Source organism: Bos grunniens, chromosome 14 (assembly GCF_055505025.1).
Source record: "Bos grunniens cultivar Pamir isolate PY7600 chromosome 14, Bosgru_T2T1.0, whole genome shotgun sequence".
Lineage (NCBI taxonomy): Eukaryota > Metazoa > Chordata > Mammalia > Artiodactyla > Bovidae > Bos > Bos grunniens.
In genome coordinates, this window is record NC_141178.1 from 12,077,156 (window position 1) to 12,092,113 (window position 14,958).

Here is a 14,958-nt window from a genome sequence, read left to right on the forward strand (position 1 = left end):
TTCATGTCTGGTGCTAACTGTTGCATCTTGACTGGCATACAGGTTTCTCAGGAGACAGGTAAGGTGGTCTGGTATTTCCATCTCTTTAAGAATTTTCCAGTTTGTTGTGATCCACACAAAGTCTTTTGTGCAGTTAATGAAGCAGAAGTAGATGTTTTTCTGGAATTCCCTTGTTTTCTCTATGATCCAGGGAATGTTGGCAATTTTATCTCTGGTTCCTCTGCCCTTTCTAAACCCAGTTTGCACATCTGGAAGTTCTCAGTTCACAAACTGCTGAAGGCTAGCTTGAAAGATTTAGAGCATAACTTTGCTTACATATGAAATGAGCACAATTGTAGGGTAGTCTGAACATTCTTTGGCATTGCCCTTCTTTGGGATTGGAATGAAAACTGACCTTTTCCAGTCCTGTGGCCACTGCTGAGTTTTCCAAATTTGCTGACATATTGAGTGTAGTACTTTAACATCATCATCTATTAGGATTTGAAATAGTTCAGCTGGAATTCCATCACCTCCACCAGCTTTGTTCATAGTAATGCTTCCTAAGGTCCATTTGACTTCACACTCCAGGATGTCTGGCTCTAGGTAAGTGACCATACCATCGTGGTCATCTGGGTCATTAAGACCCTTTTCATATAGTTTTTCTGTGTATTCTTGCCACATCTTCTGGGGCCCCTGACATTATCACAAAGGAAACTTGCTCCACCAGCTTGGACTTTCACATCAGAGAGAAACAAACTTCCATCCTGAGTGAGTCTATACTGAATCTGGGTGACTTTGATACTGCCTATATTCAGCAGATCTGACCCAAGCAAAATTATGAAAGCTACAAACTGTGAGCTGAGTTTCCTTTCTCTCCACCCTCTTCAGTGTGATCTGCTCCATGGGGTCCAGGCTCTTCATATTGTCCCCCCACCCCCACCCCAGCTCCTCACTGGTTGGCCAGGGCCTGTGTGCTTCCAACATCCTCTACCCCGACTCCCTAATCCTCAACCCTTCAAAACTTACCAATCATGCGTCTTTCATTCAGTTACAGGGAACTTTCTTCTTCCCAACTTCTTGGGACAGGAACGACTCTTTAATCTGAAGATACAAACCACCAATAGCTAGTTACAGCTTCATGTACGACCAGAACTTGGGACAGGGAATCACACAGACACGGATCCGAATCTGAGTTCTGCTACTTTCCAGGTGTAGTGACCTTGAGGCTTTTGTGGTCTCTGCCTCCTTATTTGTAAAATGGTGATATGAGCACCAATTTTACAGAATTAATAAGAGAATAAAATAAAGCATGTAGCATAGTTCCTGGAAGAGGATGAGAATCAAGCTAATCACAACTCTTCTAGAAATGCATGTTGTCATCCAGGTTCAAGCAGTCCAAGTGATAGTCATGGATCCTGCTTTTGGAGACCCCTGAGGATAAGATTTCTCCAGGCCCCTTCAGCGAGCCTGCTTAATCATCCTTGGAAATCCTTCCACATGTCCACCAGGCCCTCTCTCATAGCTGCTCAGGCCTTTTTAACTGTGTGTAGGAAATATGGACAGCTTTCTCCTTGAGATTCTTTGCCTCTTCCTCTTTAGGTTAAAAACTTCTGAGTCCTTTATCATTACATCATAAAATCCATTGTCTATTACTGGGATAATTTAATAATTTTGTTACTCGTTTCAGGGGTCAGAGAGAGGCTTTGATGGTATTCAGCAAGGGACCGGGAACATCTAATTTGTAAAAGAAAGCAAAATGTTACGTTATCATAATTCTCACAGCGTGGTCCTGGACCAACAACTTCAGCATCACCTGGGAACTCATTAGCAATGCACATCCTAAGGTCTCACTTCAGACGTTCTGAGTCAGACACTGGCTGGAGGCCAGCAGTCTGGCCTTTAACAAGGTCTTCCAGTGATTAAGATGCTTGTGGAGGTTGGAGAACCACTGCTCTGTGCAAAATCCAAAGAGATGAGTTGGAGACAGTGGCCAAGAGGCCTGCGGCCTGAAGGGCAGCCCTCAGTTTCCTCCTGTGTCCAAATCCTCATTCTCCATTTGGCAGCAAAGGAGAAACGCTCCCTACAGGGAAGGGAGAGTGCTTTCCTGGCTCCCTCCCACTGAGAAGAGAAAGGAAGATGGGCCGGTACGTCCCCACTCAGGGTACTTCAACCACACACGGAGGATGAGAGAGCCACTCACTCCTGGCACCTTGTGCCCTTGAACATGACCCCATCAGTGTCCGAGAATCTCAACAAGCAAATTAGCAGCTCTAGAAGCAAGGAAGGGCAAACCAACCCTGAATATTCATTGGAAGGACTGATGCTGAAGCTGGACCTCCAATACTTCGGTCGTCTGATTCTAAGAACTGATTCTTTGGAAAAGACCCTGATGGCTGGGAATGAGTGAGGGCAAGAGGAAAAGGAGGCGGCAGTGGATGAGATGATTGGACGGCATCACTGACTCAATGGACATGAGTTTGAGCGAACTCCAGCAGACAGTGAAGGACAGGGAAGCCTGGCGTGTTGCAGTTCATGGGGTCGCAAAGAGTCGGACAAGACTTAGTGACTGAACAGCAAGGAGAAAGAAGAGTAAAAACTTCTCTTCCGCCCCAGAGACTGACGGCCCTGCTGGTTTCTCCCTCTCTCAACTTACTGTGGGAAATAAATTCCCTTTGTTGTTTTTAATAAATTGATTTATTTTTGGTAGGGTGAACTAAAGTACCCTAAATTGTGAGGGTTTTACGATGTGTGTTGGGAATTATTAAGCAACTGATGCAAAAATTTTCCCATATCAAAAGCTTGGGCACAGTTCCAAGAGGAAAACTTTCCATAGCAAAACATCATCTGTTTTCAAATTACTCTAGAGGTCAAAGGAAATCAGTGCAAGAGACAGTGGGAGGCACCGCCAAAGGGCCCAAATCTACCCACACGCCAGGCTGGCGGCTCACCCAGGCTTGCAGCAGGTGGTGTGGGCTAGGCCTGTCTGGGAGCGTCAGGCCAGCAGGTTTTAATAAAGGCACCAGGAGGCACACTTCATTATGGCTTCTGTGTTTTTATGAGTTTGAAGCTACAAGTTCCACGCCTGCCCCGCGCTCTGTTTTGTCACAAGGCAGTCATACTCAAAGTTGGAGATACTTAACTCTGAATAGCCAGGATGTAAAGTCTCTGTGCCCTGGATTTCATCAAAGAAAAATATCTCAAGCACAAAAGAAGAAAAGTCATAAATGTCATACTCAAATGTTTATGAATTTCATTATTGTCCTGCTTTTCTTTTTTTGGCAAAATCGCGCCTTTTAAAATTCAGTTCACATTAGTCAGAGGCCCTTTGCCGCTGGTCACTGGTCTCCAGAGCGCTGGGGAGCCATTGGGTAATTACTTTGTCCCAGGAAGTGCTCGTTCCAGCACGACACCCTCTGAAGCCCCGCAGCTGTCTCTGCGTTTCAAAAGATAAATTGTGAGGACCTTTTCGGAAACGTGCCCTCTTCTAACCTGTGCCCTAACTTACTTCCTGATCTTCCGTCTGCCCGTTTTGTGACGCTTCTCTGAAGGCTGCTGTGACACACGATGTGTGGGCATCTGAACCCGAGGTCCATTTGCTGTTTATGAAAATGATTCAGATGTACCAACCCCAAAGCAGCCTGTCACCAGAGCGAAGCAGTCCTTTCACTGTGACCGAGCAGCCTGGCCAGGTAGGCAGGCCCTGGGCACGGGCCAGCTAGCAGGAGGTCGAAGCTAACAGAGCCCCTGACCCTTGTTCATCAGGTAGCTGTGCGTGCAGAACTCTGTTTCCAGCTCAGCTGCGTCATCCCCATAACCACGAATTAGCTCTCAAGTCTGCAAATCATATGTAGAAGCATCTTCCCCGCTGCAAGGCCTCCCCTGGTGACTCACTGGTAAAAAATCTGCAGTGCAGGAGACGCAAGTTCGAACCCTGGGTAGGAAAGATCCCCTGGAGAAGGAAATGACAACCCACTCCACTATTCTTGCCTGGGAAATCCCATGGACAGAGAAGCCTGGCAGGCTACAGTCCATGGGGTCACAAAACAGTCAGACATGACTTACCGACTAAACAGCAACAACAGCTGCAAGTCAAGGTGAGCTTGTGCCCCTGAGGCCCCTAGCCAGGGATGCTCTGCAAAAAAATAGGCTGAGGTGAAGTGAAGTGAAGTGAATTCGCTCAATCATGTCCAACTCTTTGTGACCCCACAGACTGTAGCCTACCAGGTTCCTCCATCCATGGGATTTTCCAGGCAAGAGTACTGGAGTGGGTTGCCATTGCCTTCTCCAGGAGATCATCCCGACCCAGGGATTGAACCCGGGTCTCCCACATTGTGGGCAGACGCTTTACCGTCTGAGCCACCAGGGAAACTGGCATACATTTGAGGTGGGCTTTTAATTTTTCTCCAAAGTGGAGGGGACGCCTGCCAGGGAGGAGACCTGCTCTGAATTTCCTTTGTCTTAATTTTGTCTGGTGTTTTCTAGGGATTTGGGTTGATGGTATCCCCTCCACCCCTAGCTAGGACTCCGGCAAGGGCCCTGCTCTGACTCATGTTGACCAAGAAGCCTGAGACACCTTCAAGTCCAGACTTAACCATTTCACAAACGAGGAAACGAGCTCAGAGAGGAGGTAAATCTCCTCAGAGGGTGGATTCCGCTCAGGTAGCTCAAAAAGAGCTTTTCTTTTGGATTCCTCCCAGGCCAGCCTTCCTCCCACAGCAGACTTTTGGAAGGTGGTCCGTGTTGTTCGCAAATTGCCCTCTGGGAGAGAAAAAGTTGCCCTAACTAAGGCTCGCGGATCAGCGGCAGGACAAAACTTCTGGGCCCTTGCTTGGTAGCCAGATGGGAAACCACATCTTCTTCGGGCATTTCTCTCAGTAAAGTTAAGAAACCACCCCCCAAAAAAAACAAGTCATTTTGAATAGTTTCCAGAGCAAAGGAACGATCTTCTAAACAACAGAGTAGGTGCTGGGCCCCCCTGTCTTCTCGGTCCTGTGACACTGGGATCAGGCAGATCCTGTCCTCAAGAGCCAAGAGCCAGGTGTTGGGAGCAGGTAAGGAGATCGAGGGGCAATCTCGTGCTGCAGGAGACCCCAGCACTACAGGGGCATGGGAGGTGGGAGGAGCACCTTTCTCATTCTCCTGGGGTATCAGGTACTAGGGGTTCAGGCTAGGCCTTCCAGAGCGGTATGTGAGAGCCAGACAGGCAAGCGTGGAGGAGTGGTTCAGACCAGTTAAGACAGGCAACCAGCTGGAATTCAGGGCAATTTCCAAGGTCATCAGATATTGAAGAAATAGTAATAAATGTAGCTTCAGATTGACCCAGAGGGAAACTCACTCCTAGTTTCAGATAAATAATGTGCAACCTACAAACTTCTCTCAAAGGGAAACTGTTAACAAAAACCTGGAGAAGCTCACCACTGACTTTACTAAAGCTTCTGAAGGTAGGCATTTTGAACTCAGAAATGGTATTAGTAGTGGGAGGGCAATATGGCATGACACATAGGAAACGACTCACCATGTAATATCTGTTGAATAAACAGATCACTTATCAGGAATTTCTTTTCGCTGAAATATTAATTAGGAATTGTTGATGTGTGTTTTTATTTATTTATTTTTAATAGAAGGATCATTGCTTTACAGTACTGCACTGATTTCTACCAAACGTCAACATGAATCAGCCATAGGTTTACCCATGTTCCCTTCCACTTAAATATCCTTTCCACCTCCCTTCCCATCCCACCCCTCTAGGTTGCTGTCAAGCCCCTGTTTGAGTTTCCTGAGTCATACAGAAATTCCCATCGGCTGTCTGTTTTATATGTGGTAATGTATGTTTCCGTGTTGCTCTCTCCGTACCTCCCACCCTCTCCTTCTCCACCCCACCCCAGCTGTGTCCATAAGTCTGTTCTCAATGCCTGTGTCTCCACTGCTTCTCTGCAAATAGGTTCATCAGCACCACCTTTCTAGATTCCATATATATGCATTAGTATGCAATATTCATTTTTTTCTTTCTGACTTACTTCACTCTATAATAGACTCTAGGTTCATCTACCTCATTAGGACTGACTCAAATGCATTCCTTTTTATGGCTGAGTAATAGTCCATTGCATATATGTACCATAGCTTCTTTATCCATTCATTTGCTAATGGACATTTAGGGTGCTTCCATGTCCTAGCTACTGTAAATAAAGTTGAAATGAACATTGGGATTCATGTGTCTTTTTCAATTTTGGGTTTCCTCGGGGTATAGGAAGTAGGACTTTGAGAGATATCTGGAGTAACAGGCAAGTTTGGCCTTGGAGTGCAGAAGCAGGGCAAAGGCTAACAAAGTTTTGCCAGAGAGTGCACTGGTCATAGCAAACACCCTCTTCCAACAACACAAGAGACCACTCTACACATAGACATCACCAGATGGTCAATACCAAAATCAGATTGATTATATTCTTTGCAGCTAAAGATGGAGAAGCTCTGTACAGTCAGCAAAAAAACAAGACTGTAGCTCAGATCATGCACTCCTTATTGCAAAATTCATACTTAAATTGAAGAAAGTAGGAAAAACCATTAGGCCATTCCGGTATGACCTAAATCAAACGCCTTACAATTTTACAGTGGAAGAGACAAATAGAAAGGGATTAGATCTGATAGACAGAGTGTCTGAAGAACTATGGATGGAGGTTCGTAACACTGTACAGGAGGCAGTGATCAAAACCTCAAGATCAAATCCTCAAGAAAAAGAAATGCAAAAAGGCAAAACAGTTGTCTGAGGAGGCCTTACAAATAGCTGAGAGAAGAAGAGAAGCGAAAGGCAAAGGAGAAAAAAAAAAAAAGATATATCCACCTGAATGCAGAGTTCCAAAGAATAGCAAGGAGAGATAAGAAAGCCTTCCTCAGGGATCAATGCAAAGAAATAGAGGAAAACAATAGAATGGGAAAGACTAGAGGTCTCTTGAAGAAAATTAGAGATCCCAAGGGAACATTTCATGCAAAGATGAGCTCAATAAAGGACAGAAATGGTATGGACCTAACAGAAGCAGAAGATACTAAGAAGAAGTGCAAGAATACACAGAAGAACTATAAGAGCCTTGGAGAAGGCTCATGAGACTCCCATGACAACAAGATCAAACCAGTCAATCCTAAAGGAAATCAACCCTGAATATTCATTGGAAAGATCATCGGAAGGACTGATGCTGAAGCTGAAGCTCCAATACTTTGGCCACCTAATGCGAAGAGCTGACTCATTTGAAAAGACCCTGATGCTGGGAAAGATTGAAGGCAGGAAGAGAAGGGGACGACAGAGGATGAGATGGTTGGATGGCATCACCAATGTGATAGACATGAGTTTGAGTGAGCTCCGGGAGTTGGTGATGGACAGGGAAGCTGCAGTCCGTGGAGTCGCAAAGAGTCAGACACAACTGAGCGATTGAACAACAATATGCTTAGTAGTGGGATTGCTGAGTTGTATAGTGTTGATGTTTGTTTTTACTAAAAGCTAAAAAATATGATATAAAAAGTAAAAATTACCTGTAATCCCAATAGCCAGACATAACCACTGTTAACTACTGAGGTCATCCAATTTGACTTGTGACAAATTGTCAACAGTTGAACCTAGGTGAACAGTATATGGGAGTTCATTGTACTTTCAACTTTTCTGTGTTTGAAATTTTTTATAATAAAACATTGCAAATAATGGTTCAATGATTAACTCTTTTGTATATATATTTTTATCCATGTCTCTGATTTAATCCTTAATTTTCTGTATGATTACTTCTGAAACTAGAGCCACTGGGTCAAAAAGTATGGCCCCAAGGACCTTAATACACATTCTCAAAGTATCCTTTTGGAAGGTTGCTCCATGACATGTGAAAACCTTCATCTCATTCTCTCTATGCCTTCATTGAATGACATGATTTTTTTATTACTGTTTGTTATTTTAATAGGAAAAATAGTACCTCATTGGATTTCTTTGGCTATTAATAACTTTGAATTTTTAAAATTTTCATTAGCTCTTTGTATTTCTTGAATTGTAGTCTTGATCTATTTTTATGTTGAAAACTTAATGTTTACTCATGTCCTTGAATGGATTTTTTAAGTTAATTGTTTATTTTTTCCTGAGCAATATATGAACAAAATATACCATTTAACATTTAATTGTAGGATGAAGTAGTAGTCCCTGCTCTACTTCCCCCATCCCCAGGGATGACCTCTTTAAAGAGATTTTTAAAAAGAGCTATTTCTTCTAGTGTTTTCTCTAAGTAACACGCTTCTTCATTTTTGCTGATTTCAAATTCATTAAGGCATAGCTTGTGTACAATAAAATGCATATATTTTAACTGTACAGTTGATGAGGGTTTTTTGTTGTCCAGTTGCTAAGTTGTGTCCGACTCTTTGTGACCCCATAAACTGCAGCACACCAGGCTTCCCCGTCCTTCTCTATCTCCAGCAGTTTGCTCAGATGTCCATTTAGTTGATGATGCTATCCAACCATTTTATCCTCTATTGCCCCTTTCTTTTCCTGCCCTCAATCTTTCCCAGCATCAGGTCTTTTCCAATGAGTTGGCTCTTCACATCAGGTGGCCAAAGTATTGGAGCTTCAGCTTCAGCTTCAGCTTCAGCTTCAGCATCTTCCAATGGTCTTTCCAATGAATATTCAAGGTTGATTTCCTTTAGGATTGACTGGTTTGGTCTCCTTGTTGTCAAGGGACTCTCAAGAATCTTCTCTAACACCACAATTCGAAAGCATCAATTCTTTGGTGCTCAGCCTTCTTTATGGTCCAACTCTCACGTCCATACATGACTACTGGAAAAACCATAGCTTTGATTATACAGACTTTTTGCCAGCAAAGTGATGTCTCTGCTTTTTAATACTCTTTCTAGGTTTGTCATAGCTTTTCTTCCAAGGAGCAAGTGTCTTTTAATTATGATTCTTTTTAAATTGGGTTAAAAAACATAACACAAAATTTACCTTAACCATTTTTAAGTGTACAGTTCAGTGGTGTGAACTATATTTACCGTGTTGTGCAACAGATCTCTAGAACTTTTTCATCTTGCAAAACTACAACTCTATACACATTGAACAACATTCTCCATACCCTCCTCCCCATCAGCCCCTGATAGTACCATTTTACTTTCTGTTTCTGTGAATTTGACTAGTTACCTATATAAGTGGACTCATACAGTATTTGTCTCTTTGTTTATTTCACTTAGCATAATGTCCTCCAGAATCACCCATGTGAACATAAATGGCAGAACTGCCCTCTTTTTAAAGGTTACATAATATTCCATTGTGTTTGTACACTACATTTTATTTCTCCATATATTCAGCTATGGATATTCACTTTTGGCTGTTGTGAATAAGGCTGCAATGAACATTAGCATACAAATACCTCTTCAAGACCCTGCTTTCACTTCTTTTGGATATATATTTGTGTTGTGTGTGCTAAGTCATTTCAGTCATGTCCAACTTGGTGCAACCTGATGGACTATAGCCTGTCAGGTTCCTCTGTCCATGGGATTCTCCAGGCAAGAATACTGGAGTGGGTTGCCATTTCCTTCTCCAGGGGATCTTCCCAACCCAGAGCTCAAATTTGTGTCTCTTATGTCTCATGCATTGGCAGGCGGGTTCTTTATTACTAGCACCACATGGGAAGCTGGATATATATTTAGAAGAGGAATTACTGAATTATGTGGGGATTTTATTTTTTATTTTTTTTTAATATTTTGATTTTCTAAGGAATCACCATAGCGTCTAAGTAATATGCTTTAACAGAAAATTTTTGCTATTTTTCCCAATTTTATAGACATTATTGATTGACTTTGTACCCTGAAAGATAAGCTATATTATACTTCAACCTCCATGGGCTTCCCTGATAGCTCAGTTGCTAAAGAATTCACCTGCAATGCAGGAGACCCCGATTCGATTCCTGGGTGGGAAAGATCCCCTGGAGAAGGGAAAGGCTATCCACTCTAGCCTGGGGAATTCCATGGGCTGTATAGTCTATGGCGTCACAAAGAGTCAGACACAACTGAGTGCCTTTCACTTTCACTTCACTTCCATCTCCATATATTTTCCAAGTATATTTATATCCAAAGTATGTTTATATCCCAAATTTTTGTTAAATTACTATTTTGTGTTTATATTTTTATGTCTAGTCAAGCATTGTTTATTTTGCTTTCCTGTAGAAGGGCTTGTTTTTCTTGGAGTTAAGGATTGTGTTATTATTTTTTTTTATTCCTTTAGTTTATGTTGTGTGTTTATCACCAATTTACAGCCCGACTCACTTACAAAGCTGTAAAGTTTCCCTCAACATGATCAAACACATCAGGAAACCTATTTTTTTAAATAATGTTATTTATCTATTTACTTTTGGCTGTTCTGGGTCTTTGTTGCTGTGGGGGCTTTTCTCCAGTGGTGGTGTGTGGGCTTCGCCCTGGGATGGCTTCTCTGGTTGCAGAGCGTGGGCTCGAGGGTGTATGGGCTTCAGTAGTGGGGCACACTTAGCTGCTTAGCTGGTGTGGAGCATGTAAGATCTTCCCAGACCAGGGGTCAAATCCATGTCTCCTGCATTTGCAGGCAGATTCTTTACCCCTGAGCCACCAGGGAAGCCCCAGGTAACCTATTAATCACACTTTTTCCTTGGAGATATCCTCTGTTCCTTTGCTCCTTTACCTCTGATCTCTTAGAAGGCCTCCTGCAGAGCTGTGGTCCTAGGACTGACTTCTGCCATCATCCTGGTTATTCTCTCCACCTCCTTCTCGTGCTAGGTCCCCTATTTCCTGGATCTTATGACATAGCTTTCCTCAAGGCTGCTCATCCTTGGTCACTTGTTTATATTTAAGAGTTGAAGCTATGCCTTTACATAGAGACTGACAGGGCAAAGACTGACTGCATATTATGTCCCAGACACTATTGAGTCCATGCGGCTTGAAAACTAAATAAGACTCAAAAGGAAAGAAATGCAAACACACAATTATAAATATGGAATATGGATGTGACTATAGCATTCAAGGTATAACAAGGCACAAGGGAAGGAATAACCAACTCTTCTTAGGCAGCTTTCTCTTTTAGAATATTCTAATAATGTTATCAATTGTGGTATCACTATGGGTTATAAATGCCTACTCTGTACAAGTACCATTATCCATTTAAGACCAAAGTTTTTCTTTGGTTTTGAAATGATGACCTTTCTGAATTTTGTGAACAGAATGCTACTGCCTTGAGAAGAATGAGTCATATATCCATAATATTTGAAAAATCAGCATAGGTTGACAAGTGGTATTTTGAATCTTTGTTTCTCCTTCAGTCTCTTTTAAAATGAAACAAAGGTACAACTTTATTAAAAGAAGTGCCCTTGTGCAGGGCAATATGTATGATATATCATTTGCACAGATATTTTTGCATAAATCCATATTTGGCAAACATTTTTCTAGAAGGACAGGGCTTCCTTGGTGGCTCAGACAGTAAAGAAACTAACTGCCTGCAATGCAGGAGATCTGGGTTCAGTCCCTGGGTTGGGACGATCCTCTGAAGAAGGGAATGGCAACTCACTCCAGTATTCTTGCCTGGAGAATTCCATCGACAGACAGTGGACTTGCATCCATGGACTTGCATCCATGGACTTGCAAAGAGTTGGACACAACTGAGTGACTTCTTTTTCTTCTAGATGGACACACAATAGATTGTGGACACCCCCCCAGAAAGGGTTGGGACTTTCAAGTATAGGTAAGTTGGGAGAGAGCTTTTTCATAACTTTTCTATGCTTCTGATCAGTTTTAAATCATGTAAATTTGCTTGTGTGCAGTTAGGAGAGAGCTTTTTCATAACTTTTCTATGCTTCTGATCAGTTTTAAATCATGTAAATTTGCTTGTGTGCTCAGTCCTTCGGTCTTGTCTGACTCTTTGCAACGCTATGGACTAGAGCCAGCCAGGCTCCTCTGTCCATGGGATCCCCAGGCAAGAATACTAGAGTGGGCTGCCATTTCCTCCTCCAGGAGATCTTCTTGACCCAGGAACTGAACCGAGGTCTCCTGCATCTCTTGCATTGGCAGGTGGATTCTTTACTACTGAGCCACCTGGGAAGCCCTCATATAAAATTATTTTACTTTTATAATTAAAAGCTAATTTGAGGGATTTCCCTGGTGGTCCAGTGGTTAAGAATCTGTCTGGCAATGCAGAGGACATGGGTTTGATCCCTGGTTGGGGACCTAAGATCCCACATGCCATGAAGCAACGAAGCCTGTGAGCCACAGCTAGAGAGTCCACGTGCTGCTCCGAAAGATCCCACATGACAGATCCCACGTGAAGAACCGGTGTGCAGCAACTGAGACCTGACACGACCAAATAAATAAATATTTTTAAAAAACTAATTTGAGGTAAAATAAAAATTAAACATGTAAAATGTCATCACAACATAGTAGACGAGTGATCACAGTGGGAAACACCACCAACATAATTCTCAGTGCTGTTTCAGGTCACAAGGGAGGGGAGCGTGACAGCCTGCTGCCCAGGTCAGGGAGGGGAGCAGGGGAAAATGTGATGAAAGGCAGGTTTTAGGAGTCTCACCACTGCTCTGCGTGTCATCTCTGCCCCTCAGGGACTCCCAGCCTGTTGGTGGTGCTGGCTCAGGCCAGAGCTCGGTCCATCCGGTTCCTCCCTGCTGTCACCTCTGTGCCCCTTCCTCCAGAGCAGGCATCACAACCTGGATGAGAGCCAGGGCTGGTGATTGTCTGTGTTCGCTTTGGGGCTAGAAACAGGGTCAGGACTGAAGCGAAAAATCGTGGACTGAGCAGGCAGAAATGAGCCAATCTGACAGCAAAACCAGTTGGTGGAAACAAGAAGTCAGGAGTGGTTAAGGCTTAGGTTCAGACTATACCTGTGAATGTACACAGGTGCAAAGAGTCAGACACGACTAAGCGACTGAACTGACTGATCCCTGTGAATGCAGAAGTCCAAACAGGTGTCAACACCAAGGAGAAGAGGCAGAACCAGCCCCTCAGGGGTTCACTTGATTGATCATCCCAAAGACTCTATGATGTCAGTTCAGTTCAGTTGCTCAGTCGTGTCTGACTTTTTGCGACCCCACGGACTGCAGCACGCCAGGCTTCAATGTCCATCACCCGGAGCTTACCCAAACTCATGTCCATCGAGTCAGTGATGCCATCCAACCATCTCATCCTCTGTCATCCCCTTCTCCTCCTGCCTTCAATCTTTCCAGCCTCAGGTCCTTTTCCAATGAGTCAGTTCTTCCCATCAGGTGACCTAAGTATTGGAGTTTCAGCTTCAACATCAGTCCTTCCAATGAACACCCAGGACTGATTTCCTTTAGGATGGACTGGTTGGATCTCCTTGCAATCCAAGGGAATCTCAAGAGTCTTCTCCAACACCACAGTTCAAAAACATCAGTTCTATTCTAATGCCCATTTTATAGATGCATAAACTGAGGCATGGGCAGATGTGGTTTGCCCCTGTTATACAGCTGTAGGTGTTGGAGATAAGATTTAAATCCCAACAGGTCAGCTCTAGAGCCAGGAATTGTGTTAACAATGGGGATAAAACACTCACTGCAATAACTACTGACTTATTGCTAATAAATGTGATTACAAGCTGAGGTAAGAGGTTTGAAGAGAGATACAGACCCACAGTGCAGGGTTAGGTGAAGCTGGATAAAGGAAAACTTGAACTGAGACCTAAATACTGAGTTACTAAGATAAAAGGCTGGAGGAAGCGGAGTTGGGAGGAGAAGAGAGCTCCGGGAGAAGGTGCAGCACTTGGAAAGGTTCTGAGGTGAAAGAGAGAGGCCGAGTTTGAGAAAAGCAAGTCCAGCAAGTGCTGCCTGGTCTCGGGGAGAGCGTGAAGCAGTGACAGAACCTCTTGGAGGCTTGCGGAGGTTAAGACTGGATAGCAGCCTTCATACCTGGGATCCAGGGTAGAGAAGGGCTCTGGTGTGAAGTTTTCAGAGCTTCTGTGGGCATTTCCTGTGAGTGTGTGTGTCAGCCTCTGGCGCTAAGCTTGCCCCAGCACTGATACACGTTGGCTTGTTCTTCTACGAGGCCCCCATTCTTCGCTTCTGCTACATTCCTGACTCCATGGCTCAGACAGAAGTGAGCAGCAATACCCAGTTTGCGCAAAGACCTGGGATATGGTTAGGCTGGTTCCACATCTTTGCAAAGAGGCCCTTTCCTCCTGCCGCCTCCCCTGTTGAGAATGACTCAGCACAGCGGAGAGGCAGCCAGCAGAAGAGCCTGTGGCCAAGGCCACCAACACGTTGTGCTGCAGAGCCCGGTGGCTCTCCCTATCTTGGGCTTTCAAAAGCAACCCAAATAAAGATGAGCTAGGTGCCAGGTTCATTGATCTGCAGCGGTTAGAACTGAGGCGGATGTCAGCCGTGTCCCCATTTGGCGCCCCTTCCAAGCTGTGCCGGAAAGGCGCTGGAGGATGCCTCCCGGGGGTGCGCTGGAAAGCTGGCTGTCTGGCTCCCACTCACTTTGTTTGTCTGGGTCTCTGTCTAGTGGCAAGGCGACCATCCACCGCAGAGCTGCCATGCTAGGATTGCTCCCCTTTGGCACTTCCCTTTGTTTTTCATTCCTACAAGTAAAAGAAGATTATTCATTAAATAATCAGGGTCAATTGGTTATTCAAGAACATTCTGTAAGTGTTACAGGATCGGTCCTTGACTTTTAGAAATAAAGAAAACAGACTTTCAGAGACTGGGTAAGAGCCAGCTTAGATACTGCCATGAAAGGGGGACGGATGTTAGCAGCATGATGGGAAGGTCCTTCCAAAAACCCCTCAAAACAGGACCGGCTTTGGAGAGCTCAGAGCTGTTATAGCAGAGCTGTTTCTTCACTCATCTAGAATCCTAAACACTGAAAAGTATACAAAAACAATACTCACTAACCACCTGACACTGAGCCCAGCCCTGCTCGAGGTCCTGGAATCCCAGGAGAGGCTCACGGTGGAGTGAGGACAGGTGTTAACTCTTGGTT

General features: G+C 44.1%; 1 protein-coding gene across 13 annotated transcripts in view; it reads right to left on the minus strand.

The window, feature by feature from the left end:
- Positions 1-14,557, minus strand: part of LOC147359043 (uncharacterized) — a 48,295-nt gene extending 33,738 nt beyond the window's left edge. For 3 of the 13 annotated variants that reach the window (XR_015140153.1, XR_015140155.1, XM_086335307.1), the window contains exons 1-4: positions 13,887-14,557; positions 13,101-13,231; positions 12,536-12,671; positions 1,006-1,080 (exon numbers count right to left, since the gene is read on the minus strand). Coding sequence is in view for 4 of the 13 variants with exons in the window: in XM_086335307.1 (XP_086191433.1) it covers positions 1,006-1,012 (7 nt within the window). In the remaining 9 variants the exon portion in view is untranslated. Of the gene's footprint in view, positions 1-1,005; positions 1,081-7,497; positions 7,582-9,666; positions 12,301-12,535; positions 12,672-13,100; positions 13,232-13,886 lie in introns of those variants that run through there. The other 10 variants (XR_015140158.1, XR_015140156.1, XR_015140154.1 and 7 more) reach the window with 6 other exon arrangements.
- Between the last annotated feature and the right edge of the window lie 401 nt (positions 14,558-14,958).